We start from the raw sequence: 26,681 nt of genomic DNA on the forward strand, positions 1-26,681 counted from the left end.
GCAATTGTCATATTACCAACATTTTCTTGTATTGAACACTGCAGTGCAATTTCACGACATCATAAAATGTTGCAGTCTTACATTGATTAATGGTTAATACTTGGAGATGGAGGGCATATCTTATCATGACCATCACAACGTGAACCAAGAAGCCTCCCACTGAAAGACATACCTATATTACCAATAAAGACTCCTATATTACATACACCCAATAGAATAGAATTTGATGTACTTAATGCTCAAATATCTATTCATGGGAATTTGGGGTATTTCTGAGATGATAATATATAATGTATTATCGGCAAACTTGTTGCACCTTTTGGTTTGGGATCTTAAGGTGTAATTTAAACTCCTGGCTAGACAAGAGGAAGTGAATGATGCTAGATCTTGTTAAAAACATCTTTGATTGGGTAAAACATAGTATTCTACGATGTTGCAGAAAGATGAGATGTTCAGTCTTTTAATAGTCAAGCCATTTAATATTATAGTAACATTTAAGTTAACAAATTGTATGTTCAGACTAATTATAATTTTTAAATGAAAATTATTTCAAATGTGCAATCCTGTAAATACAATGTAAAACCGAGCTTGCCAACCCTGTTCCTGGAGATCTACCCTCCTGTAGGTTTTCACTTCAAGAAAGCACAGCTAGGCGGCATGGATGGTGCAGTGGGTAGCACTGCTGCCTCACAGCAAGGAGGTCCTGGGTTCGAATCCCTGTTGGCTGGGGCCTCATGTTCTCCCCGTGTCTGCGTGGGTTTCCTCCGGGTACTCCGGTTTCCAAAGACATGCAGGTTAGGCTGATTGGAGAGTCTAAATTGCCCATAGGTATGAGTGTGTGAGTGAATGGTGTGTGTGCCCTGCGATGGACTGGCGACCTGTCCAGGGTGTCTTCCTGCCTTTTGCCCAATGTATGCTGGGATAGGCTCCTGCCCCCCTGCGACCCTGTTCAGGATAAGCGGGTTAGGATAATGAATGAATGAATGAAAGCACAGCTAGGACAGCTAGAGATCTTGTTGAGCTGCTAAACAGGCAAATCAGGTTGAAAATAGGGTTGAAATGAAAACCTAGATTTCTAAGATCAGGGTTGGCAGATCAGGATTGGGCAGCCCTGTCTTAAAATCATTTGTATTAAGATTTATCATTATTAGGGAACAAATTTAGTTTAGACACAGACACTGATCCTTTGAGTTAAGTGAGTTCTGTACTCCAACTTTCAATTTGAAATAAAACAATGGCTATGAAGTTAAGCTGCAGACTTTTAGCTTCAATTTGAGGGTTTTTACGTTATTGGGTGAACAGTAGGAATTGTAGACATTTTTATACATAGTCCCCCCCCAATTTCAGGGGCAAAAGTAATTGTTCAAATGTTTCTTGGATAGGTGTGTTAAGTTTCATCATTAGTTCATGTATAAAAGAGGTAGCAAACGGCTTTAGGAGTGCCGTCTGCATTTGGAGTCTATTGTTGTATTGCCACCCCACAAAGCACACATACATCGCCCGATGTTTTCACAATGAAATCAAATTCATTGTTGTATGTAATGTTGTATTTATGTTGTTTGTTCACTAGCACTACGTTGTCACAACATCACTGTGGAATGCATCGAACATCTTAGTAACATGAAGCCACCGAGCAGCCGTGCTAAAGTTTGAACGGGGACGTCACGCCGATGTAGCGCTAGTGAGATAACAATGTAAATACGATATATTCCCAATGAGTCTGATTACATTGCGAAGACGTCACAGCAACAAAGAGTGCTTACTGGGATATGAAGACCAAAGAAGTATCAATGCCAGTAAAGCAGTCCATCAGTAGGTTTAGGCGATTCTAGAGTATGTGGGGACCCCAGGTAAAAACATTCATGGGGCCTGATTTACTTCCCCCAGAATGACGTTAAATGATCTGCCATATCAATATCAATGCCATAGGAGGATATATTGGAACTCACAGAACTGTTAAGTGTTGATACCACTATCAGTCGACAATAGGCCTCCTTGGCGTCCAGCTTGACCAGCTTGAAATGATGAGCTGCCAGCTGTTTCAAAACATAGCTTGAGCTGGTCAAACCATGTTGAGTATGGTGTTGGTCTGAGCTGGTCAACAAGCTACCAGCTATTTCAAAACCTAGCCTGAGCTGTTTTTTTCAGCAGGGCTTGATGATGAAAGGAACTTTAATAATGCTCCCGGAACAAGACATGAGAAAAACAAATGGGTAAATTCTATCAGTAGCAATATATCCTTCCTTTTTGGTACATTGGTTTAGACCCGTTTTGAATCAGAACCTGGTTCATTATGAGACTTTGAGGCAAGGCAAAAAAAAACCCAATGGGTATAGTAACAGTAAATTCTATCAGTAGCAGTACCTCTTTCCTTTTAGGCACATAGGTTTAGACCAGTGGTTCCTAAACTCGATCTTGTAGTACCCCTACATATGCTTGTTTTCGTTCCAGTCACAATTGCAATCCAAGAATTTTAACAAGCTGTAATTTCTTTCTTAAAGGAGCACTGTCACGCTTTTTTAAGTTGAGCTTATTTGGATTAAATGATTTAACTATTTGTGTAGGCATATTTAAAATCACCATCAGTGTAGCCATTTCCTGACTATGGAGAAAAACATTTCCATATGACGTCACTAGACGTGTTTAGCTTGAATTTCCAGCCTGTGTTAACCAGAAGGTAACGGCCGCTCAAACTCCACCCTTGAATACAGAGACTGCTTTATGGACGGCCACCCATCCAGGCGATCACATGACGCTCCACCGAAAATACCGTAACGTCATCATACAGATATCACCAAACCTACCTTGGCTAGCCTGAGCGATATGAGGACTTATCTGTGTTTTGCTGCTGTAACCTATTCACTGTGTGGCTATTCACGTTACTGTTACCCTGACATCAGCTTCGACCAGTCTGACCTCTCTCATTAACAATGCATTTTTGCCTGCAGAATTGCTGCTCACTGAATTATTATAATTTTTCTCCAAACTCTAGAGTCTGCAAACTCTAGAGACTGCTGTGTGTGAAAATCCCTGGAGATCAGCAGTTTCTGAGATACTTAAACCACCCTGTCTGGCACCAACAATCATTCCATGGTCAAAGTCATTTTGATCACATTTCTTCCCCAGTCTGCCATTTTGTCTGAAAAACAGCTGAACCTCTTGTCTACGCCTGCATGCTGTTATGCATGTAGTTGCTGTCTTATGATTGGCTGATTAAATATTTACATAAACAAGCTGGTGTTAGCAGGTCTACCTAATTAATTGTATAAAGGACAAAGTACAATTTAGGGGTAAATATTTACTACACTGCTATAGGGCCATTTTGTGTCAACACACATGAAATGCAGCAGAGCATCTCTTCAATTTCTCTATTTTTGTGTGGTGGTAGGCAACTATGAGGAATAGAAATCCAGAACTTTCATACGTTGCATGAAATCCTTAATTCTACAAACAAACTTTTTTTTCTTGGGAATGTTTTGTGTGTAAAATTAAAATCTGGTATCAAAAAACATTAATCTATTTTAATTTTGAGGATATCCGGCCTTAAATGTGATATTTGATATTAGATTTTCAAGGGGTCGTATCATAAACTAAACATATTTTAACTTTACATTTTTTGTCTATGTAAGTCTTATGAGAGACCATTCTCCCTTAAAACATTCAAATACGTTAGGTTATTAACAAAGAAGATATAGCTCCTGACAAATCCAATGAAGTTAATTTAGACATAAATTGATGCCCCCAAAATGTTAGAAGTGTGCCACCATCCTCAACTTTGGATATGTTGCAGATTGACTCAAGATCACCTTCCATGAAATAAATTGTTTGGTACATGTGTAAGACCTCAGTAGCTGAGGTGCTCTGAAAGCAAGAGATAAGTAAAGTCATTTTCATGACTGCTTATTGTTCTAGAATGCATTGTTATTTTGTTTTTGAAAATGAATTGAATGATAAAAAATTCAACATTGTGATCACATTCAGACAATTAAATGCATTTACTTATATATTGGCCTTTTTGGGGAAGAAAGTTACCCCTTATGGGACATTTATAAATGACAGTTACCTCAAAAAAAGGTTAAAGGATTTGAAAAAAAAAAGGTTAAAGGATTTGAAAAAAAATAAAGAACAAAATAAATACACTAATTGATTTTGAAGTGCTATTTCATAATGTGTACCGTACAGGGTTAATGAGTTCCGTATCGGGAAACAAAATAAACTGCAACAAATCTGAACGGATTAACTGTCGTGTTGATATCCATCCCTCACTCCATTTGATTGCCTTCAACAATTTTCAAAACATTTCTACACAACTAGAGGCTGGTACATCCCCACAGATTTCAGGATGTAATCCACTGAGCATTTCCTCTGGGACAAGCTAAATTGTGTTTCGGGTCCATAATCTCATATCTTCTCACAATTGGGGAAAAAGTCATGAAACATTCAAAGGCCATCTACAAATGACATTTAGCCATTCCCATTTTTCATAACTATACACTGTTAACCGACTCCTGTCCTCAATGGAGAACAAAAGGAATTCATACATTTGGTGACATTTTTGAGCAAAATGACCTCCGTATCACACTATGACGTACCTGGTACATAATTTAACTTTTACCTATGTTTGCATCTGGCAATGAAAACTTACTGGGTCCCCTGGCGAACAGACCTTCCAAGGGGTTTAATCTCAGCCCTTTAGACTTTCTCCTTAGAGCCTCAAGCCCCTTATAATCCAATCAATTTGGGATAAAGATCTATCCACTAGTAATGATGATGTACCTTGGGATATAATTTGGCACATTTTGGTATTTCATGTGTGTCTACTTGTCCTTATCATCAGCTCATACACTACAACTTTCTTCACAGAACATACATAACACCCAGACAACTTCACATCATGAAGCATGTTCATTCTCTGATCATGCATATATTTTGGGATTTCCCCACTGCAAATAAGTTTTGGAACCAAGTGGCCAATATTGTTACAAGTGATATTCCATGCTTGAGGCTGAGGGGTTAGGGGGGGATGTTTCAATGGAAAATAACTGGTAAGCACAGCAATGGCAAACGATCGGGTAGACTACGGAAGATCAGTGTAGTGGATGAACAAAGAATCCTTTGAATGTTGAAGAAAAATTGCTTTGTAACTGTTGAACAGATCATAAACACTCTCAGGCCTGGCAGAGCATCACTGGGAAAGATACCCGGGATTTGGTGATGTCTATGGGTCGTAGACTTCAGGCAGTCATTGTTTGCAAAGGGATTTGCAATGATATATTGAATGTGATTTTGACTTTATTTCAATTAGTGTTGATTTGTCCGATTACATTTGGTCCTCTAAAATTGGAGGGTCTATGTATAAAAAGGGCTACACAGTTCACCCAATATGAATGTAAAAGCAGAGCAAAAACAACAAAAAATGTGTCACTGTCCAAATACTTACAGACTGCACTGTATGTGCCTTCATTGTGTGTCAAGCGTGTTTCATACTACATATTACTCAAAATTCAACATATTCCCCACCGGCACATGAAAAAAACTAAACTATAGCAGTAGGTTTGTGTAAGGTTTTTGTGAATAACAGCATTATAGTAACATTTTACCATTGCTTTTCTACCCCAAAAGTAGTCAAAACAACTTGATAGTGTTGTATGTTGTTGGTGGGCAAAAAAAAAAAACTTGATCTGATTGTATCCAGCACAACCTTATATAACCTTGCTCGAAATTGTAAAACGTTGCAATAACGTTGCTAATTCGATTTAGTATTTCATTTCACTATCTCTATCTCTATTCATGCACTGTATATATTAATGTCTCCTTCATTAAGTTCTTCATTGCACCTATTGCAATACGGCATACATGTAGACTCAATGTTGTATATAAAGCCAGAATACTATACACTATGAACGTTGAAACAGAAAATGACAGAATTGTAATTGGTAGTTCTCCAGACCAGTCAAAGTCACACATTTGGAGCAGAGCTGATGCAGTAAAACCCATGTATTAAACAGCTTAGAACAGAAAGTGGCAACCAGATAACCTTGTCCTCTGTGGTACTGCAGAAAGCTGAGAAGGAGACTACTCAACATCTAGGTTGACTACTATGTGTGTGAGGCCTGTAGGCTAGGTCAATACAGTAATATCATGTGTAACTGACCTAGATCTCTTGCCCTGAGATATTTACTGTAGTGACCTAGCTTTCTTATTGCGGTGCATTGCATTTCTGAAGTAAAAACACTGATCTACGAGCATTCCATTTTGATGTTTTGAATAGTGTTGAGGTGCGTTTCCCGAAGCCTTATTAACGCTACGTCGTTGTTGTACCTTCAGCGTGTTTCCCGAAACGCTCTTAGCCAAGTACACCTTCTGTACGTCATACTTTCTTAAGGTTGGTCTGGACCACTCTTAGCTACACCTTAGCGATGTTGTCAGCTCACTCCGCTAGTGGCAACCACTGTTACGACCGCAAGCCTCTGCAATCAGCTGTTACTCTTATCAATCTGTTAAGCAATATGAACATAATAATAATAATAATAATAATAATAATAATAATAATAATAATTCTACAGTTGTAGTTAGCTAATAATTTTATTAATATACCACATTAATGGCACTGTTTTCATGCAATTAATGAAATTGTAAATTCCGAAGGATGCACTTTATTGAACATGTTGCTTAATTGCCTTTTAAATTATATTCATGAACTGACGATTTCCCACTCTCTCTCTGTGTTGGAGCGATCTTTAACCATAGTTCTTTCTTGGTTTCGTGGACACCGTAGTCCTAAAACTGGAAAATAATGTTTCTTTATTCAGCGCTACGTCTAACAATACCTCCATTTAGTTTGCTGTGAAGCTGTGGGACCGCTTATTTATTTGTATTTTCCGACATATCTTATGTAAAATAAAAAAATATATAAATAGAAAGAAAAGGTTGACCAAAGGTGTTGGTGCGTTTTGCTTGTTAGTGCGCTTTTATTGAAAACGTCAGCTAATCAGATAAAATTGTGAATTACTCCAGTAATGTGATGGTGCTTCTGCCAAATAAACCCTGATTGCAAAGTCATTTAAGGCACTATGACAAAGATATTACAATAATGACATGACATGTCAAAGAAGGCGTATTGCTAGATGGCATAGCCACAAACCGTATCACTAACCGTATATATAATTTGGCGAAAATTCTATATACGGTTGGATAATTTAATTTGTACGATTTTAATTATATGAATAAGTTCCCACCAGTCGTGATAAATGCAATATGTTTAAGTATTCATGCAGTGTTTTATTCATAAATAACACTACTTTCTCTCATAACGCAGTCAAAACAGTAGCTGCATGGAGTGCATAATCGATCTTGGAGCGAGTCGATGGGCCTAGTAACTTCGCACGTGGAAGCTATCCCTTAAGTGATAGTTCGCGGAACACATTTAGAAAAGTAAACAACTTTAGAAAGGTATACCTCAGAGAATGGATTTTCTTCCTAACTGAGGAAGAACTGACTGATCCTAGCTAAACTGTGCAATAGCATGACATTAGGGCAAAGAGGTGGACTAAGGCATATAGCTGAGCATTGCAGGAAATGTGCTTTATCTAATGCCAGATGTTGTTGGATATGTGCTACAATGTAATATGCACAGAGAAACGTAAAGGCATCCTATGCAGAATTCTTTGCCTGACCGTGGTTCTATGTTTACAATCAAATATATGTCTTCAACACAGCCCATTCATGTCCATTTTTAAATATACATTTTATACCGTTTTTATATCTGTTTTTTATTATTATTATTTTTTATTGCTGTTGTCGGCCAGGAAAAGCAATTCCAAGGTTGACTCTGGTTTATCAATGAGCCCAGTCAGCTTGTCGTTTACCTTCTCTGCGTTTCTTCACCTCTTCACCTTCACCACTTCACGTTTCTTGCAGTAGCTACCTACCTACGAATGCTCCATGGAAATCTGACTCCACCCCACTGGCTCTGTAGCTACGCCCACCTCCGCAGCCCGCATACAGAAAAGAGCGACACACACAGAAACACTGAACCACATCTTAGAAGATGAAATACAGGCAGAGGAGCATGGATTGTGTAAAGATAGAATGCCAGTGCATCACAGATATGACTAAGCATGTTTATTTAATAATATTTTCTGGGTAAAATGCTGCATAGTATTCATTTAACTACCCACCAAAAGATCATATCACCATTTAATTTGTTTTTGATAGACATCTAGACTGTACATGTGTGTGAATGTCCGTGTGTATGTATGTGTGTGTGGGTTTGCAAAATGTTTGTACAGTATATGCACATAGCTGTCTTGTAGCAGGAGCCTCATCTGCCACAATGCTGGTGACAAATGGCATTGTAATACTACTTGACATATACTACTGTGTATCTTTGAATAGCACCTTGCCTCTTCAGTAACATGATATGCCAGTCACAAAATTATTTTGAATAGCACTCTACTTGAGACTAGAAATACAGAGAAAAATTGGGCTGATTGTTGTATGCAGTGGAACGAGGAGGAAGGGACTTCGGGAGGAAGGGACAGAAAGAGGTGTTAGGAAAATTATGTGGCAAAAATGCATGAAAATAAAGTGGTGTGAGACGGTGAGGTTTGAGTGCATAAAAAGAACTCAGAGAAGGTGGAAAAGGATGGATTGCATGAAAGAATAAATGTAGGTTATAAAAGAAGAAAGGAAGCACAGAGGGAAGGAGAGAAGGGGGATGAAGGGAGGAGGGGGATGAATATACCATTTGAATTATGTAAAAGAGGTGCGTGGGAGAAAAGGAAAGACATGGAAATGGTATGAAGGAAAAGGAGATACAGCCATAAATATAAAGAGTTAACATTGATCATCTGGGAGGGGAAAGCTGAACGGCAGTCTGTGCATCTATCATCACACTGTTGAAGGCTTTTTTGCCGACTGTCCTGCTGTTACATTCACACCCCGGAAAACAGCTCATTGACAGACTGGCATACACACTTACTGACTGATTCACTGAATAAGAGACTACTGAGTCACGGAGTCAGTAAGAGTACCAGTTATGCAGCAATCTTTACTGGCTTTTCGGCCCTAACTGTGTGCAACACTGATTGCCTCGCTGAATACCAAGGTGGACAGTCTCCCCAGGCTGCCATTAATAAACACCCTCCATTCTTCTGCCCCGTAAGCCTTGCCTTCTACTGAAAAAGAAAACTGTATGCTGTGAAAATCTGTGTTAAACCGACACAACCATATCGGTGCCTCTTTCACCCTTCCTCTCTTTTCTCACATTCTTCCCTTCTCCTGCCCATCTCTCTGTCTCTCGCCCCTAGAGCACGCTCGCGCCCGTCGAAAGAGCATAGCCACCGGGAAACAGCCAAGCATGGAGATTCCTCCCACAGCCCCCCCTCAACCCTTCCGACAATCCGTGAGTACCCCACCTTCCCGGCCTCCCTCCCTCCCTCCCTCCCTCTCTCTCTCCCTCCCTCCCCCCTTGCGTTCACCTGTCTCCCATCAGGCCTGCCAGCAGTTCGCGGCCACCTCTTCGGTCCCTCATTCCCTCCCCCTCACTCTTTCTCCTGCTTTCTCTCCCTCCTTCGCTGCCTCTCTCACTCCTTCCACCTCCCACTCCTGCTCTCGGCCCTGCAGACAGGCAGCGGGCACCCCTCCCCTCCCTCGTTCGCTGCCTTTCTCTTCCTCCCTCTCCTTCCCACTGCCTCCTTCATCCTGCTCCTCCACCTCCTCCTCCCTCATTCACTGGGCTGATGACTGGAGGGTCGCAGGTTCAGATCCAGGGCCAGGAATCTGTGTTGCACCTCTGCCCTCTATTGAGGTATGTGAACGAGATATCTTGTGTTGGAAAAGCTCCCCGCGGAATTGTGCTGTACAGTCTGTGGGTTGTGCTAAATGCCAAATGTGATGCAGGGAGAGACAGACATTTCAGTCAGACGCATACTACTTAACATGTCAGTTCATGCGTGTGACTGAAGCTCAACCTAATATTTTGGCCTTTTTTGGAACATAAGTAAAGGAATCTGTGTGACATTGAGGATAGAGTGGAGAGAATGAAGCTGTGGGTGTTCCTGGTGGAACACTGCATATGCCCTCCAGTACAGTGAGAGGAGCTTCACCAGACATAAAGTTCCAGAATTTATTTCAAGAATGAAATAATGTCCTGTTGGTTGAACTGAAAGGGGACTTCATTTCAGTAAACTGATATGAATAGAAGAAGCAACCAGTAAAGAGAAAGTCAATAGTGGACAGATAATATGCACTCTTACATCGGATAGTACAATTAATCTCCAGTCATTGATGGCAGCAATAAAGTACAGATACTCTGTACTATTGCCTTGTTAACTGTGTTCCTAATCCAGGCTTAGATTCAGTGAAGGGCACTATACTTTGATCCATTTTAGGTTTTTATCAGAATTATGTTATATTCCATCTGTGTGAATAGTAACTGCCCATATTCTGTAAATGTTCCCATGTAAGAGATTCCATCATAGAAAGATTAAATGCATTCAATTAATTATTGGTGGTGCATGCTACTCAGGAGACAATTGCAGCCAATGTATGAATATACAAATGACGAAACAAATCGAAGTCAAGTTAATTTTGAGCTTCTTTTAGCAAACATAATTGGATATTGCATATTTGGATATGGAAAAATATGCTATTATGGTATTAATTCATCATATGATTCAATGGTGAACGATTTATTTACACGTCAATGGTGTTTGAGTAAATAGTACGGTGAAAACCTGCAAAAGTCTACTGCAACTGCAATGCTATTCCTAGCACTGTGGTTTAAGTCTGAAGCTTGTGTGGCTCTTTGTCTTCATGGAATTATACTTCCCTCTGCTGGTAATATGCCACTAATGCAGGTTCATGATTAAACTGCAAACTGTGAACTGTGGAGAAGTTTAAAGTGACATTTTACTTTTCTCTTACTTCATCCTCAGCCTTGTTTAAATATTTTTATATTTTCTTTCATATTTTATGTTATTGTATTTAATCTTTTTTCACTTGCATTTTCTTTGTCTCTCACATTCCCTGCCAGTCTTTCAAATTAATATACACTCAGTGGCCACTTTATTAAGTAGACCTGTACACCAGCTCGTTAATGCAAATATTTATTCCGCCAATCATGTGGCAGCAACTAAATGCATAAAAGCATGTAGGCATGGTCAAGAGGTTCAGCTGTTTTTCAAATGTCAGAATGGGAAAGAAATATGATCTAGGTAACGTAAACCGTGGAATAGTTGTTGGTGCCTGCCAGGGTGGTTTGAGTATCTCAGAAACTGCTGACTTAACAACTATAGGTCTAATAAAATAGGTCTACTAAATATCTAATAAAGTGCTCACTAGTATATATATATGTATGCATGTATATATATATATATATATATATATATATATATATATATATATATATATATACATACACAGCACTGTGCAGAAGTCTTTGGCACCCTAGACTTTATTTTATATACATGGTTTTTTTTTTGTGTTAGTATAAAATAACATTTAAGATTTCCAAATATTCATTTTCCAAAAGATTCAATTTTACATGACATTTTTGTATTGTAATTGTATTGAAGTATTGAAATTTATTTGTATTTAGTATTTTAAAAAGTGAAATATCACTGTAAGCAATTGACTACTTTTTGCATAAAAACTTGATCAAGGCTGTCTGAGATCAGAAGCAAGGACCCAACCAAAGTCTGCAGGAGAACTGTGGCAAGTTCTCCAAAATGCTTGGAACAACCTCCCTGCTGATTGTCTTCTAGGACTGCAAGAGAAGTGATGCATTTTTAACGCCGAAGAGTGGTCACAAAAAATATTGATTTGATTCAATTTTTAACTATTCTGCCAAATTACTAAAATGTAATGTAAAATGTATAGTACATTTATTTAGGACCTTTCATTGACTTATTTCTGAAAGAATCTTATTTGTACAAAATGTTATACAGGTGCCTAAGACCTTTGCACAGTACTGTATATATATATATATATATATATATATATATATATTTTTTTTTTTGTTCTTTGCCCATACATGGCAATGTCACCATCATTCTGTTTTCCTCCACTTTTTTATTTTCTCTTTTAAACCAATCTCCTCCCTTTACTTATCTTTCATTGCGCTGGTCCCCCTACATCCATTCTATCACTCATCATTGCTCTGGTCCCCCTACGTCCATTCTATCGCTCATCATTGCTCTTGTCTGATGGCCCTTCCCACCTCTGACCTCTCCTGCAGAGTTTTCTCAGTAGACGCTTGAAGGGCTCCATCAAACGGGCCAAGAGCCAGCCCAAACTGGACCGTACCAGCAGCTTCCGCCAAATGATCCTGCCCCGCTTCCGCAGCGCCGATCAGGACAGGTACTGGACCTTTTCAGTTCAGAATGTGTGCGTGCCAGTCAGCTACAACTGCGCCGCAAAACTGGAATTTGCCCCAATCACTGCGCCTATATAAATATGTATTTTGAGGGCATATTTTCGAATTGCCTGAATATATCCCTAAGTGAGCAATGAGTGAATTAGCTGTATGTACATGTACACTATTTTAGTTTCCATGGGTGTCTTGAAATGCAAATATCTGTCTCCACTATCTCTTGGTTTCCCTGTTTCACATTTGCGCCTGTAAACTTGTAGCGATGTTAGTAAAGAAAGATGCCGGCAGAGCTCAGGGCTTTTGGTCCTGCATGACCACCTATGATGTCACAGGTCATTTCTCTGTCGATGGCGAGTCATCCCTGACCAAATGAGAGACGATTCTGTGGCCTCACAGCTCCAGGTCAGCATCACTGCTTTGATTGCCGCTCTCTGTGGGCTATTATTAGGCAATAGCTGGCATCAAGGCATAGGTGTTAGAAAACTGTGGAGTTTCTGGGATCAACTCCCAAGTAGGGCACTGCTGTTGTACCCTTGAGCAGGGTATTATCATGAAGTTGTTCAGTAAATACCCAGCTGTCCAAACACAGATTGTATGTACATTGAGAGGAAAGCTGCCTCAGAAAAGAATATCTGCCAAATGAATAATTCCTTTAAAATTGCCAAAAAAAAAAAAAAGAACTACCAATTGCGTTCTGTGTCATATTTCCTTCCAACATCACAGGCAGTAAAGCTAAAAATACACTCCTATCCAATCACTGGACAGCTCTGTCTGTGGCTGTCTGTGGTTTACTTGAGAGTCACAGATGCAGTAGAGGGGGAGCCACTCTTGCACTTGTGTGCTGTTTTACCCTTCATTTGTTTGAATTGGTTTTCTCTGAGCACTTAGCACTGCTCCAGGCCAGATTCCTGGGCTTGCATGCAAATGCCTTTCCTGTTCTGTCGCAATGTGAATTATCTTGGAGTACTGGGCTTTTTTTTATGGCTTTAGATCATGTCCACACAAGAGTGGCCTCTGCTCATGCTACAAATGCACTTCTCACTCATCCCCTATGCTGTAGAGCCAGAGGCACACCTGTGGCTGGGTTTTAGTATTAATGTCCCACCCTCTGCTAGTATTTTCCTGGAGGGAATGCAAGTTTCCATTGATAAATATGCACAATGTATTGAAGGCAGCCAGGCAAATATCAACTAATACAGAAATGGTGACAAAATCAGCTATATTTTGAACAATATTTAAATCTGACCAGGAGTCTGCAGCATGCACAGACCAGCAGCATTTTCATTGAAATGCCAGTTGAGAGGTAGCGTTAGCTTTTCTTTGCCTGGAGGTCTTGGAGGCACTGAGAGAAGGTGTCTCACTGCAGTCAGATGAAGGGTTCAGTTAGTTCCAGCCTCATTTACAGTTTCCGTTCTACTCAAATCCTGCTCAATGGAAATCGCCCCAGTTAACTCTGTATTGAGCTGCAACATTGCATGTGATGGCCACATGGAGGACTGCCCATGCAAACAGACTGCCATGAAGCATTAAAAACAGAAGTGCTTTTATACCTTTAGAATGTATGCCCCTTGAGTGCTACAGGGGTTGGATTTTGTTTGATTCTATATGCATTGTTAATTGGATTGGACACATCATTATTAGTCTTAATTAACCTCAGTGAGCTTTGTAGGTCAGTGCTCTTGAATATCACAATCCTGGTTCTCGAGTATAACTATTAGTATGTGTTTCGACTGGGATGTTGATCACATATTTTTTTCTTGAATGCTATTTTGTATTTGCTTGGTGAGGTATTTTTGTGTGATTGAAAACAGAGGAGTACTGGCGTTTTCTTCTATTTACCTTTGTTAAAGGGATAGCTCACTTTTTCAGTTTTAGTTTATGTTCTTGAATAGCTATGCCAGCTTTGCAATGGCTGGTAATGAGACTTTCAGAGGTTTGTGGTCTAAAGCTAGAAAGTACATCTCAAGTAACTCCAAAGCAGCTTTTACAGTCACATTGTGTTTCCACAGGCTGTACATCTGAAGACATTCATTCTATAATAATTTGTAATGGATTTCAATAATCTATTGCCCTTAGCATGCATAGTGGAAGCTGTTTCTGGGCCCACACTCTCCAGTCTGCGTGTGATCTATGAAACCAACTGAATCTTTCTGAGCTTCTGCTTTGCACAGAATAATGTACATTGTTAATTGAAGTATATTGGTCCAAGAGGAATCACATGCACTCTTGTGTAGTTGATTTAACACTGACCATTTTACAGCATGCTCAAAGGGATTGTTCAGCTTGTGGTTTTTAAAGTATTATTTCAGTTTCAGTTTATGTGTTTGATTAGCCCATGCAGTTTTTATGTACAATGAAGAATATGCATTTGGGTGTTTGTGGTCCAAAGCAAGAAAGTAGTCAGGTTACTCCAAAGAAAATTCAACAGTTGTTTCCAGATGCTACACGTAGGAAAATATGAATTGTATATTTGTAAATGTAAATATCAGTTGTGCTGCTAATTCTTTCATTGAGAGGATGCTACAGGTTGCATATGCCATAGGACATAGTTCCAACCAGAAAAACTGTTTTAACACAATTTTAATAATTAAAATGAGCTAATAATAATGAGCTATACTTGTGAAGAATAAAAGTTCCCCTAGAGTTATTATTAGTCCTCACCTATAGATCACCAATATATGCATTTCACAGTGGAACCTGGTATTTCCTTTCACAGTTCACACTATAAGGATTTATATTTGTCTGTAAATACTTCCCAGTATTTTGATGTATCACATGTGACCATTATCAATAAATACATTAAATGGTCAATGGATGTTATTGACTTTTTTATCTTTAATCTTCAGCTCTTTCTATCTTCTACAGTCAGGAATTATGATGGGAACAGGTTTACTATGGTTTGCTTTATATAATAACATTAATCAAAGAAGGTGCCATTTTAGTCATATTTTTCAACTTGATGACAAACGACTGAATGCAGGATTTCATTATAACTGACACAGTGCTTTTGAACCAACCACAATTTTTACAGATGTCAGTGGTGTAGTTGTATGAACTCAAGGTTTAAACCCCTGCTAAGGTTGTTGAACCCGGCCTGTCAAGATTTGACAGTTAAAATTTGCTAGCTCTATCTTTTATGTCCTTGGGTGGAAGAGGCTTAACTTTCTATTATTAATTAATGCAGCAAACAAAGCCCTGAAAGCCCTAGATGAAATCAGGGGTCAAGGATATTTGTAGTCATCATTGTGCAAGGACTGCAGTTCTCTTAAGGGACTTCAAAGCAAAGGGCTTATTTCCCCTTTGAAGATGTTGATGCTGGGGGGATGGGCTCTGGTGTACTCAGGGGGTTGGCCTTAGTTGCTACTGTCAGCATAGTCTTTCAGTCAAGTTGCTAAACTGCTTGAGTGGATGCACTGTTTAAATGACTTTTGCTTGCAATACAGGGCCGTAAAAACGTATCTTCTGAATGCTAATTGTTGTGGACCTTCCATTGGCTTGCATGAACTATGCTAAACTCACCTGCATTCAGTTGTCTTTTCACTTGGATATCAACCAATGCAGCAGCAGTGCCTTTGTGCACTTTTAATGAATCAGAGTAATCAGAATTTAAACTAACCCCATTTAAAGGCTGTGAACCTGTGCTAATTTCATTGGAGGCTTACTATACTTTTTGTATCAGTATGTTGCTGTTTTGGACAAGCTCAGCCATTTTGCTCAGTCTTGAGAAGCAGGAGACATAGAGAGACCTACTGCTGTGCATGCTTTGTCAGACAGAGGATAACGGCCATGGCCTATACCTGAAGGTGTAGTGACTGTTTGGCTGAATTCTAGTTTGTGTCTGAAGCTGAATTCCATACTTCCATGTCTGACCTTAATGTTAGGAACATGTGACCATGGTCCTAGAGGGGAGGAGCTTCCTTTGTGTCTTCTTCATCCAAAGCTTAAATGACAGAGTGGGCGAGGTTATGCATTTTCATTTGACAACATGACTGTGGCTCCTCTAATCCTTTCTACCCTCACAGGTCACTGACAAGTACTCTGTAGCTCATGCGAGTTAAAACGGGTTACACTTTGCAATAAGGTTACATGAATTGGCATTTCCTAATGCTTAACTAACTAACTACTGAGAAGTCAGTCTGTACAGATTTGTTAATGCATTTGTATATCATTAATTCATGTTATCAACTGTATTAATGCCAATTCATATTGGAATGTAATACATATTACAATGTATTTGTTCATAGTTAAAGGTAAGATTTTTGTGTTCAAACATTGAAGACCATTGTAAATCCCTTCCTCCATACCAAAACATCATATAGCTATACAATAATTCAAGCTCATTGGTTAAAAATTGGTTCTAATTGCCACAGCCAATGCCGTTTCAACGTCAGCACGTTCACAGAGAAGGGGTGGGATAAACTGTGTTGTGGTTTGAGCGTGTTGTTGCTGAAATTCCTCTCTTGATTAATTAATTCATGTTAACAACTATATTATTCATTCATTCATTCATTATCCTAACCCGCTTATCCTGAACAGGGTCGCAGGGGGGCTGGAGCCTATCCCAGCATACATTGGGCGAAAGGCAGGAATACACCCTGGACAGGTCGCCAGTCCATCGCAGGGCACACACACCATTCACTCACACACTCATTCCTACGGGCAATTTAGACTCTCAAATCAGCCCAACCTGCATGTCTTTGGACTGTGGGAGGAAACAGGAGTACCCGGAGGAAACCCACGCAAACACGGGGAGAACATGCAAACTCCACACAGAGAGGCCTCGGCCGACCGGGATTTGACCCCAGGACCTCCATGCTGTGAGGTGGCAGTGCTACCCATTGCACCATCCGTGCTGCCCACAACTACATTAGTTAGTGCCAATTCATGTACCTTATTTTAAAGTGTGGCCTAATGCCTCAAGTTGTGTGATTACCTGTATGTACTTCCACCCTTTCATATGAGAAGCCTGTTCCCCTTTCACCTTCACACTGTGTAGCATGTCCTCCTCTCCATAGTCTTCTCCAGAAATGAGTGTCACACTCGAGTGTCGCAATCACATACACACACGTTTCCACAATCAACCAATCACAAACACACAACACATTTTCATACCTACCCAATCACTGACACACATCACTAATGGAGTGCCTTATCGCAACAGTCAGACATTCCCACGGTCATTGCTTGCCCTGATGCTCTGCATCCTTTGCTTGCTACTGCGATATTGCTGCTCACCGTCCACCACTCCGGCTACCGCCTGAGTTTCTTGTGTTTCACATACATGGGTCAGACATGGCCATCAAAGAGACCATTTAGTATGCCACCAAATAGTTCCTTGCGGCCCTATTCTTTTTGCATTCTTCATATGGGTTGGAAATGAAGTAATGTTGGTTCAGTACGTGGATCTGTAGGAATAGAGCAGCTGCTGTAGGATGCTGTGTTGTGCTCTCTGTTCAGTATGGCAGTGCATGCTGGTGTGTGCATTGTAGTACCTGAAGCAGATCAGCACCAAACCTAAAAATATTTATTGTCCTAATATTTATTAGTTGTCCTGACTGAACTCATCATGGTTGAAATGTCCAATTCTCCTGATGTAGATGCATGGGACAGACAATACACTCATGTTTTGGTTAGTGAGAGTAATATACTGCAGGTGGTTGCAAAAAGAGGAGTGGGGAGACTCTTAATTGAAATAGCTTTTTATTATGACACTTACCTGCATCCACATTTACTAAAGGAAACCAGTTTTACAGAAGGCACCAGAAATCAGAATTCACAATAAGATCAGTTATTTTAAAGTAAAATGGGAATGAATAACCATGTCCTTACAGTTGTCATCCCTAAACCAAACAGAGAACTGTAGAGGCAGCCTGGAAGTGGAAATCACCTGGCAGATCATACCATGAGTTTCACGAGATCAGGAAAACCTAGAATGGCTACATACTGTAGACTCATGAACTACTTTATTACAGTAGGGTAATAAATAATACCAGGGTACAGATCTCTCTACTGTAATAAAGTATTACAGAGAATGGTGCAAAAAAACATCTAGTGAGCAGCAGCCCTGTGGGCGAAAATGGCTTGTTCATGAGCGAGGTCAGAGGAGAATGGCCTGTTTAAGCTGACCGGAAGGCGACAGTAACTCAAATGACCACTCGCTACAACAGTGGTATGCAGAAGAGCATCTCTGAACACATCAAACCTTGAAGTGGATGGGCTGCAGCAGTGACCAATAAGTAAAAGAAAACAATAATAGTCAAAAATACCTGATAAAGTGGTCACTGAGTGTATATGAACTTGAACATGAACTATTCCTATATGCATTTGCAATGTAGGCTAGCATAATGTACTGTTTATACCACCTCTTGTTTTTAGCTCATTTCTCTCTTTCATTATTTCTCTCATTCTGTTGCATCCTTTCTAGTCTTACAGTTTACATAACTCGATTTCCTCTGAGTCTTCCACCCTCTCTGCTTCTTTTTCACTCTATTGCTCTCCTCTCTCTCTCTCCCTCTCTCTCTCCCTCCCCCACTCTCCTTCTTTTATTTCTCTCTTTCTGACTCATTCCTTTGGGTCTATTTTTAACTCCCCCTTCTCTCCACATCTCTCTCTCCTGTCTGTATTGCATGCTCTGATGCCTATATTATAAGTGAATGTATGCAAAAGTACTGAGACAGGAAGAACACTGCTGAGACGACACATCAAAGACATCATAGTAGGGAATATCTATCTTTCCTTCCTGTTCTCTTTCTGTGTTGTGTCGCTGCCCACCTCCCCGTCCCTTGTCTTTTGGTCAGTAGTGTGGCAATGCAGTAAGTCAGTGTGCGTATGTTCGCTTTATCTAAACGCTGTGTTCATGCATCACAGTGTACTGTCACTTCACATATGTGTCAGCGAACATCATTTTTACTGCCCTGGGACAGCAAGTCTCATTGCTCAAGGGTCCTTTTCATACAAGACTAACAAAAGAATAATACAAGTCAAGCAATTGCTATAAGTGCCACAAGCAACACCTTTATGCTGGCTTGTGCACATTAGCCTCCAGCAGTTAAAGCTAGGAGTGCTCTGTGCTGCTTCTGAAGAAGCTTTTACTTTCAAGCCTTTGTAAAAAATGAAAATAAGAAGGGTTTTTATGGGTTGACGTCAACATTTTTGGAATTACGATGCAAGGAAGTGAGTGAACCAACCTTTGCGGCATTTACAATTGTATGTATACAAAAGAGATGTCCATGGTATGTCAAAGATCAGACCAGAGACGCAGCTACATTTTGTCTGCTGTTCCCATTCTATCTGTCTGTAATTGCACTATACAGTGTCTGTCACATGATAAAATTGCCATTTCTTTCTCTTGCAGTTTTGAATATTGATTACCATTAATTAAAATTAAATTACATTTTTAAATAGCATTATAATAGCATTTTACTTGAAAATGGGGATGTTTGTTGCACCATAACATAGTTGTTTATTAAATACAAATAAATAATTATTTGTCATTCAAGTTAATGTTTATTCATAAGACTGTAGCTCACACCTCACCTCTTCAAGTATTGTCTTTTGTATGGATGTAAATTATGATGGAGACAATACTTTTAATTACAAATGAGTTAAGTCATTTCTTTTCAATTTCAATTTAATTTTGTATTCACACTACTGTCACAATTACTAAAACAAAAGTACTAAAACTGTTCTCTGCCAACATCTTCATCATTCATTTCAACATTCATTTGAGTGGAAAATGCTGGTGTATATATCACTGTTCTGTCTCTGGTGAGCAGCTCAGACATATTCTGAGAGTAATTTAGGTTACTGTGAAGCTTAAACAGTCAATTTATTATTTTCATTTCAGTTCCATAATGGTCTGCATAAATATGAAGAAAAACAAAAGTTCTGAAAATTAGAATATGTTCATGCTGATATATGTTTAAATGTGTAATACATGTTTTTATATGAAATGTGGTCTAAGTAATCAATTTTATTTATATTGTGACAGCTGAGACATGTGGCCCCTGCTTTGAGTGAATGCTGGCGGGAGTGTTTGTTTTCAGAGGATGATATGCATTCCCTCTGCAATGTTACCATGAATTGCAACAAGCCAAGTGCTTGTTTTGCTTACTTTAGCTATACATTTTCTTAAAGCAAGCTAGCCAATATCTTACTTAAAGTAATACAATTAACTACAGTACTGTGCAAAGGTTTTAGGCAGGTGTGAAAAAATTCTGTAAAGTAAGAATGCTTTCAAAAATAGAAATGTTAATAGTTTATTTTTATCAATTAACAAAATGCAAAGTTAGTGAACAGAAGAAAAATCGAAATCAAATCAATATTTGGTGTGACCACCCTTTGTCTTCAAACCAGCATCAATTCTTCTTGGTACACTTGCACAAAGTCAGGGTTTTTGTAGGCATGTAGTCAGGTGTGTGATTAACCAATTATACCAAACAGAAGCTAATGATCATCAATTTAATTTAACAAGGTGGTTAAACTGCATCAGCAAGGTCTCTCCCAGGCAGAAATTTCAAGGCACACAGGGGTTTCCAGATGTCTAGGCCAAGGAAACTTGACGCATCATGCTTACTTCCCTTCACAATCAGAAGATGTCCAGCAGTGCCATCAGCTCAGAATTGGCAGAAACCAGTGGGACCCAGGTATACCCATCTACTGTGCGGAGAAGTCTGGTCAGAAGTGGTCTTCATGAAAGTATTGCAGCCAAAAAGCCATACCTCCAACGTGGAAACAGGGCCAATCGACTCAACTATGCACAAAAACACAGGAACTGGGGTGCATTAAAATGGCAGCAGGTTCTCTGGACTGATGAGTCGGCTGTAGCAGAAGGCAGTTTGTTTGCTGAAGGGCTGGAGAGCGGTACAAGAATGAGTGTCTGCAGGCAACAGTGAAGTATGGTGGAGGTTCCTTGCAAGTTTGGGGCTGCATTTCTGCAAATGGAGTTGGGGATTTGGTCAGAATTAATGGTCTCCCCAATGCTGAGAAGTACAGGCAGATACTTATCCATCATGCAATACCATCAGGGAGGCATCTGATTGGCCCCAAATGTATTATTGCAGCAGGACAACGACCCTAAACATACAGCCAATGTCATTAAGAACTATCTTCAGCGTAAAGAAAAACAAGGAGTCCTGGAAGTGATGCTATGACCCCCACAGAGCCCTGATCTCAACATCATCGAGTCTGTCTGGGATTACATGAAGAGACAGAAGCATTTGAGGCTGCCTAAATCCGCAGAAGAACTGTGGCTAGTTATCCAAGATGTTTAGAACAACCTACCTGCCGAATTCCTTCAAAAACTGTACAAGTATACCTAGAAGAACTAATGCAGGGTGGTCACACCAAATATTGAATTGATTTAGATTTCTTCTGTTCATTCACATATTCTGTTCATGCATTTTGTTAATTGATAAAAATAAACTATTTACATTTCTATTTTTGAAAGCATTCTTATTTTACAGCATTTTTTCACACTTGCCTAAAACCTTTGAACAATACTGTACATGCAGTAGCTTAGAAAGTAAAAACGGGAAATGTGGGGTTTTTTATCACTATTTTGAATGAGATACAATAATATTATTGTTCACCGATCATATTGATCAACTTGGTCCTTTGAAGTCAATTCCAATGATCAAGTTACTGTTTTTGCTTTCCTAGAACTTGCAGTGTAAAATGACTATGGTACATTGATTACTGTATAATGATGTAGTCTAGGTCTCACAATCACGGGTCAATGGGTTCTATCACTTAAAGTCACAGCATTAATTATTGTCTTATTGATATTAATGTCATGATGATAGAATCCATTGACCACTGATCAGGAGACCTATACTATGTCATTATAGAGAAATCTAATTAGCTTCTTAGGTAATTTTTAAAACACTAAGTTATAAAAAAGGAAAATCAGTAACTGATTAATTGGAATCTTATTCAAATAAGAACAAAAATGGTTAAGGGCCCAACAGCTCTACAGATGTTATCGTAGTTACACCTGAGCTTGGACCACAAACCTTATGTGTCTCAGTCATGTACCTTAGCCACTACACTACTGGCTTCCCACATATATATGACATTACTTGAATGATTAATTTGTTTGATTTTATTTGTTTGCTTGCTTCACCCTTTATCTTTGTGAGATGTGGAATTGCTAAATTGCTAATTTGAGGCATTCCCTAGTTGAAAGTCCCTGATGTATGACAAATACCCACACACTCACAGTCTGGAGGATTGTGTTTCCTCATTACTGTTCAGTTTCTCATTACCAAGCATGTGGTCTCAGAAGTGACCTCAAAACAGACCCATGCAGGACTATTTTGGTCTTGGATCAAAGATCGCAGTCAGAGGGCAGCCTTGTCAATTAGTGAGTTTATAACATCCCCATCCCTCTGCAGTCCTGGATTCTAACATATTGACCACACCCTCATCTTTGTGATTGGCCAGTGTCTGCATTATATTAGTCATTATAGCACATCCAGTGTTAGAGTAGCTCAGCAGGTTGACCTTAAAACTGCTTTTAGTAACTGCTTCAGTTACTGTGTTTGTGCAGTCTACTGCTTACTCACTCCGCTGTCCTGTCTTTATCTGTCCCTCTTCTAGGACTCGCCTGATGCAGAGCTTCAAGGAGTCCCACTCCCACGAGTCCTTGCTGTCCCCCAGCAGTGCAGCGGAGGCCCTGGACCTCACCCTGGATGAGGATGCCATCATTAAACCTGTCCACTCCAGCATCCTGGGGCAGGAGTACTGCTTCGAGGTGCAAGTTTGTGTCCATGCATGATGTGTGCAAGTGTGTGAATGTGCTTGTGTGAGTGTGTACTCTATCTGAGCATGTACTATATTAATAATAATAATAATAATCATAGTAATAATAATAATAATAATGTGAAGAAGAACTAGAAGAAGAATAATGATATAAGCTATCTGTCATTGGTGCAGATGACAGTACTGTCATCATTTTCCAAAACTTCATTTGCAACCAATTATCAGTGGGATGAAACTGACTGTACCAAGTGAACTCACTTCTACTTCCACTTCATTGATCACCAAATGTGATAGCTACCCTCAATTATTTTATTATGTTTTATGATTCAGGGGCGACGTCATTGAACCTGGGCATCTTCCCATGTGCTAATGGCCATGGTTATTGATATCAGTGTGCTTAATCTCAGGTGACTACAGCTTCAGGGACCAAGTGCTTCGCCTGTCGCTCGGCTGCAGAGAGAGACAAATGGATCGAGAACCTACAGAGAGCTGTCAAACCCAACAAGGTAAGAACAGAGAGAGAGAAGGGGAACCAGGTCTGGTCTATTGCAATTTTCTATTTCTATTTTAAATATATCAGCCTGTAAACCCTCTCCCCTCTGCTGTGCTTACAATTATCACTCTTTGCAGAGTGTTGTAATCTCTGTGGGTGGTGGCAGTGTGTCTCCTAATCAAAGCAGTCATCTGAATAGGAAATGTAGACATGGGCAGTGTTAACGTGTGTCCTAACCAAGGCATTAATCTGAAGAAGAAATACAAATTAATACACTTCCAATCAGTGAGATTTAATTTTGAGAAATTATATTTACCAATGAGTTTCGTTTGAGTGTGATTCTACACACAGTCTTAGACAAACAGCCATATATGATAAGATACTCTAAAACCCTGCCTTATGCATCCCGTCGATTGTGTATTGAATAAATTAACAGTCACTAGTTTTGAGGAACGCAGTTCAGTAGGCGTTCGTCCTCAGTGATACAGTGTTTAAACCTATTACAGGATTTGATGAGAATTGAGTCTGTCATTAAAGCTCAAATGAATACTCAAATTAATATATCACTGGAGATGTCTGACTCATCTACTCTCTGTGGGAGTGGACCCTGCAGGCTCATTGGGTCTGGGAGAATTTGACATGAGGCTCTGAGGATCATCTGTAGCATAAATATCGCAGGTTTTCTCACTGACATGTTTTATTAGTCATTGTGACAGAATTCTTTTGGAAAGGTGCTAAACACTTGAAACACAATGATTGACAGATCTTGTTGGCACACTCTTGGGATGACACATTTTGAGATTGCTTCTGAACTCTTCTGAAATTTTGGTTAAAGAGCTTTAAGGTTCCATAAGCCTCAATTAATTCAACATGTGTCCTTAACACACTTGTAACTACTAGATTTACTCTAACTTTACAAGCCCCAGGTTAGGAATCACCAGAATACTTGCACTGCTGCCTCGCAAGAAGGAGGTTCCTGGTTTGAGTCCTGGCCGGGTGGATCCTCTCTGTGTCGAGTTTGCATGTTCTCCACAGGTGCAAATGGATTTCCTCTGAGCACTGTTTTCCTCACACACTGGAAGACATGAATTAAAGGATAGGTATGGTGCTGCCATTACCCTTAACCAAGGCAGTTGCCTCAGAACTGGAGTTGTCCCTGTTGCCCACTGCTCCTCGGATGGGTGAAATGATGAATATGCAGAGGTTCAATAAAGTATGTCTTATCTTATCTTTTTCACCTCTTGCCTTTATCAGTGATCCGTACTGTCACCCTGTCCTTGGTTTGTTCCAGGACAACAGCAGGAGGGTGGACAATGTCCTGAAGCTGTGGATCATCGAGGCGCGGGAGCTGCCTGCTAAAAAGCGCTACTACTGCGAGCTGTGTCTGGATGACATGCTGTACGCCCGTACCACCAGCAAGCCCCGCACCGACACCGTCTTCTGGGGTGAGCACTTCGAGTTCAACAACCTGCCGGCAGTCCGCAACCTGCGCCTGCACCTCTACAAGGAGACGGACAAGAAGAGACGCAAGGTGAGGGAGCTGCATGCACTGGTGCGGGGACTGTTACTGCGTTAGTGCTGTTGCTCCTCTTTAATGGCTTGGTCACATTGTAATGGCGTCTCTTCTACATTGTAAGTGTTTAATTTCTGACCATATTTATTACTTTGACTGCTTTCAAAATAAGAGACTAAGTACTTTCTTATAATATGTATTAAAGCTGCAGTCTTTACTCTTGGCTGAAACAGAACTGAAATTCCTGTGTGTTCAGTAATCGTACCTAAGAATGCTGGACGGGCACACACAAATACACACACACAGCACACTCTCAGTGTCAGTCTCGGCCCTCAGGAAAAGAGCACTTACCTCGGCCTGGTCAGCATCCCCATCTCCAGCATCACCGGTCGGCAGTTTGTGGAGCAGTGGTATCCCGTCATCCAGCCCAGCGTCCTGGCCAAGGGAGGCGGTGTGGGGGGAGGCAAGATCATCAACGCCTCCCTGCGCCTCAAGGCCCGCTACCAGACCATGAGCATCCTTCCCATGGAGCTGTACAAGGAGTTTGCCGAGTATGTCACCAACAACTACCGCACCCTGTGTGCTGTGCTGGAGCCCCTGCTGAGCGTCAAGAGCAAAGAGGAGGTGGCCTGTGCTCTGGTGCACATTCTGCAGAGCACGGGGAAGGCCAAGGTACGCACTTTAACTTACTGAGCGAGGGGATGCTATGGTACACGCTGTTACTTACAGAGTGTAGGGAAGGCCAAGGTACGCACTTTAACTTACTGAGCGAGGGGATGCTATGGTACACGCTGTTACTTACAGAGTGTAGGGAAGGCCAAGGTACGCACTTTAACTTACTGAGCGAGGGGATGCTATGGTACACTCTGTTACTTACAGAGTGTAGGGAAGGCCAAGGTACGCACTTTAACTTACTGAGTGAGGGGATGCTATGGTACGCGCTGTTACTTACAGAGTGTAGGGAAGGCCAAGGTACGTGCTTTAACTTACTGAGTGAGGGGTGCTAAGGTACACGCTGTTACTTACAGAGTGTGAGGAAGGCCAAGGTACGCACTTTAACTTACTGAGTGAGGGGTGCTAAGGTACACGCTGTTACTTACAGAGTGTGAGGAAGGCCAAGGTATGCGCTTTAACTTTCTGAGTGAGGGAATGCTAAGGTACACGCTGTTACTTACAGAGAGTGAGGGCAAGGCTAAGGTAAAAAAAAAAAAAAAGAACATTAAATCAGACAGCAGACAGCAACTGAGTGAGAACATAATAAGCATGCTGCAGTTGCTCAGCCCTGTGGTTTGTAGGGAAGTTGCACAGGACCCACCCATGGGAGGAAGCACTTGCTGTCAGCTGTGGTTAATGTCTCTGTTGATATCTCTTTCAGGACTTCCTGTCAGACATGGCGATGTGTGAGGTAGACAGATTCATTGACCGGGAACATCTCATATTCAGAGAGAACACTCTGGCCACCAAAGCCATAGAAGAGTACCTCAAGCTGATTGGACACAAGTACCTCAAGGATGCCATTGGTGAGCTAGGGCATCCCG

General features: G+C 40.4%; 1 protein-coding gene across 1 annotated transcript in view; it reads left to right on the forward strand.

Annotated features, from left to right (window-relative positions):
• syngap1b (synaptic Ras GTPase activating protein 1b) overlaps positions 1–26,681 on the forward strand; it is a 122,206-nt gene that overhangs the window by 61,633 nt on the left and 33,892 nt on the right. The window contains exons 4-10 of the mRNA XM_061253979.1: positions 9,312–9,811; positions 12,242–12,363; positions 22,976–23,129; positions 23,545–23,643; positions 24,922–25,161; positions 25,480–25,815; positions 26,519–26,663. Coding sequence (XP_061109963.1) covers positions 9,312–9,811; positions 12,242–12,363; positions 22,976–23,129; positions 23,545–23,643; positions 24,922–25,161; positions 25,480–25,815; positions 26,519–26,663 — 1,596 coding nt within the window. The remainder of the gene's footprint in view (positions 1–9,311; positions 9,812–12,241; positions 12,364–22,975; positions 23,130–23,544; positions 23,644–24,921; positions 25,162–25,479; positions 25,816–26,518; positions 26,664–26,681) is intronic.

Source organism: Conger conger, chromosome 1 (genome assembly GCF_963514075.1).
Source record: "Conger conger chromosome 1, fConCon1.1, whole genome shotgun sequence".
NCBI classification, from domain to species: Eukaryota; Metazoa; Chordata; class Actinopteri; order Anguilliformes; family Congridae; genus Conger; species Conger conger.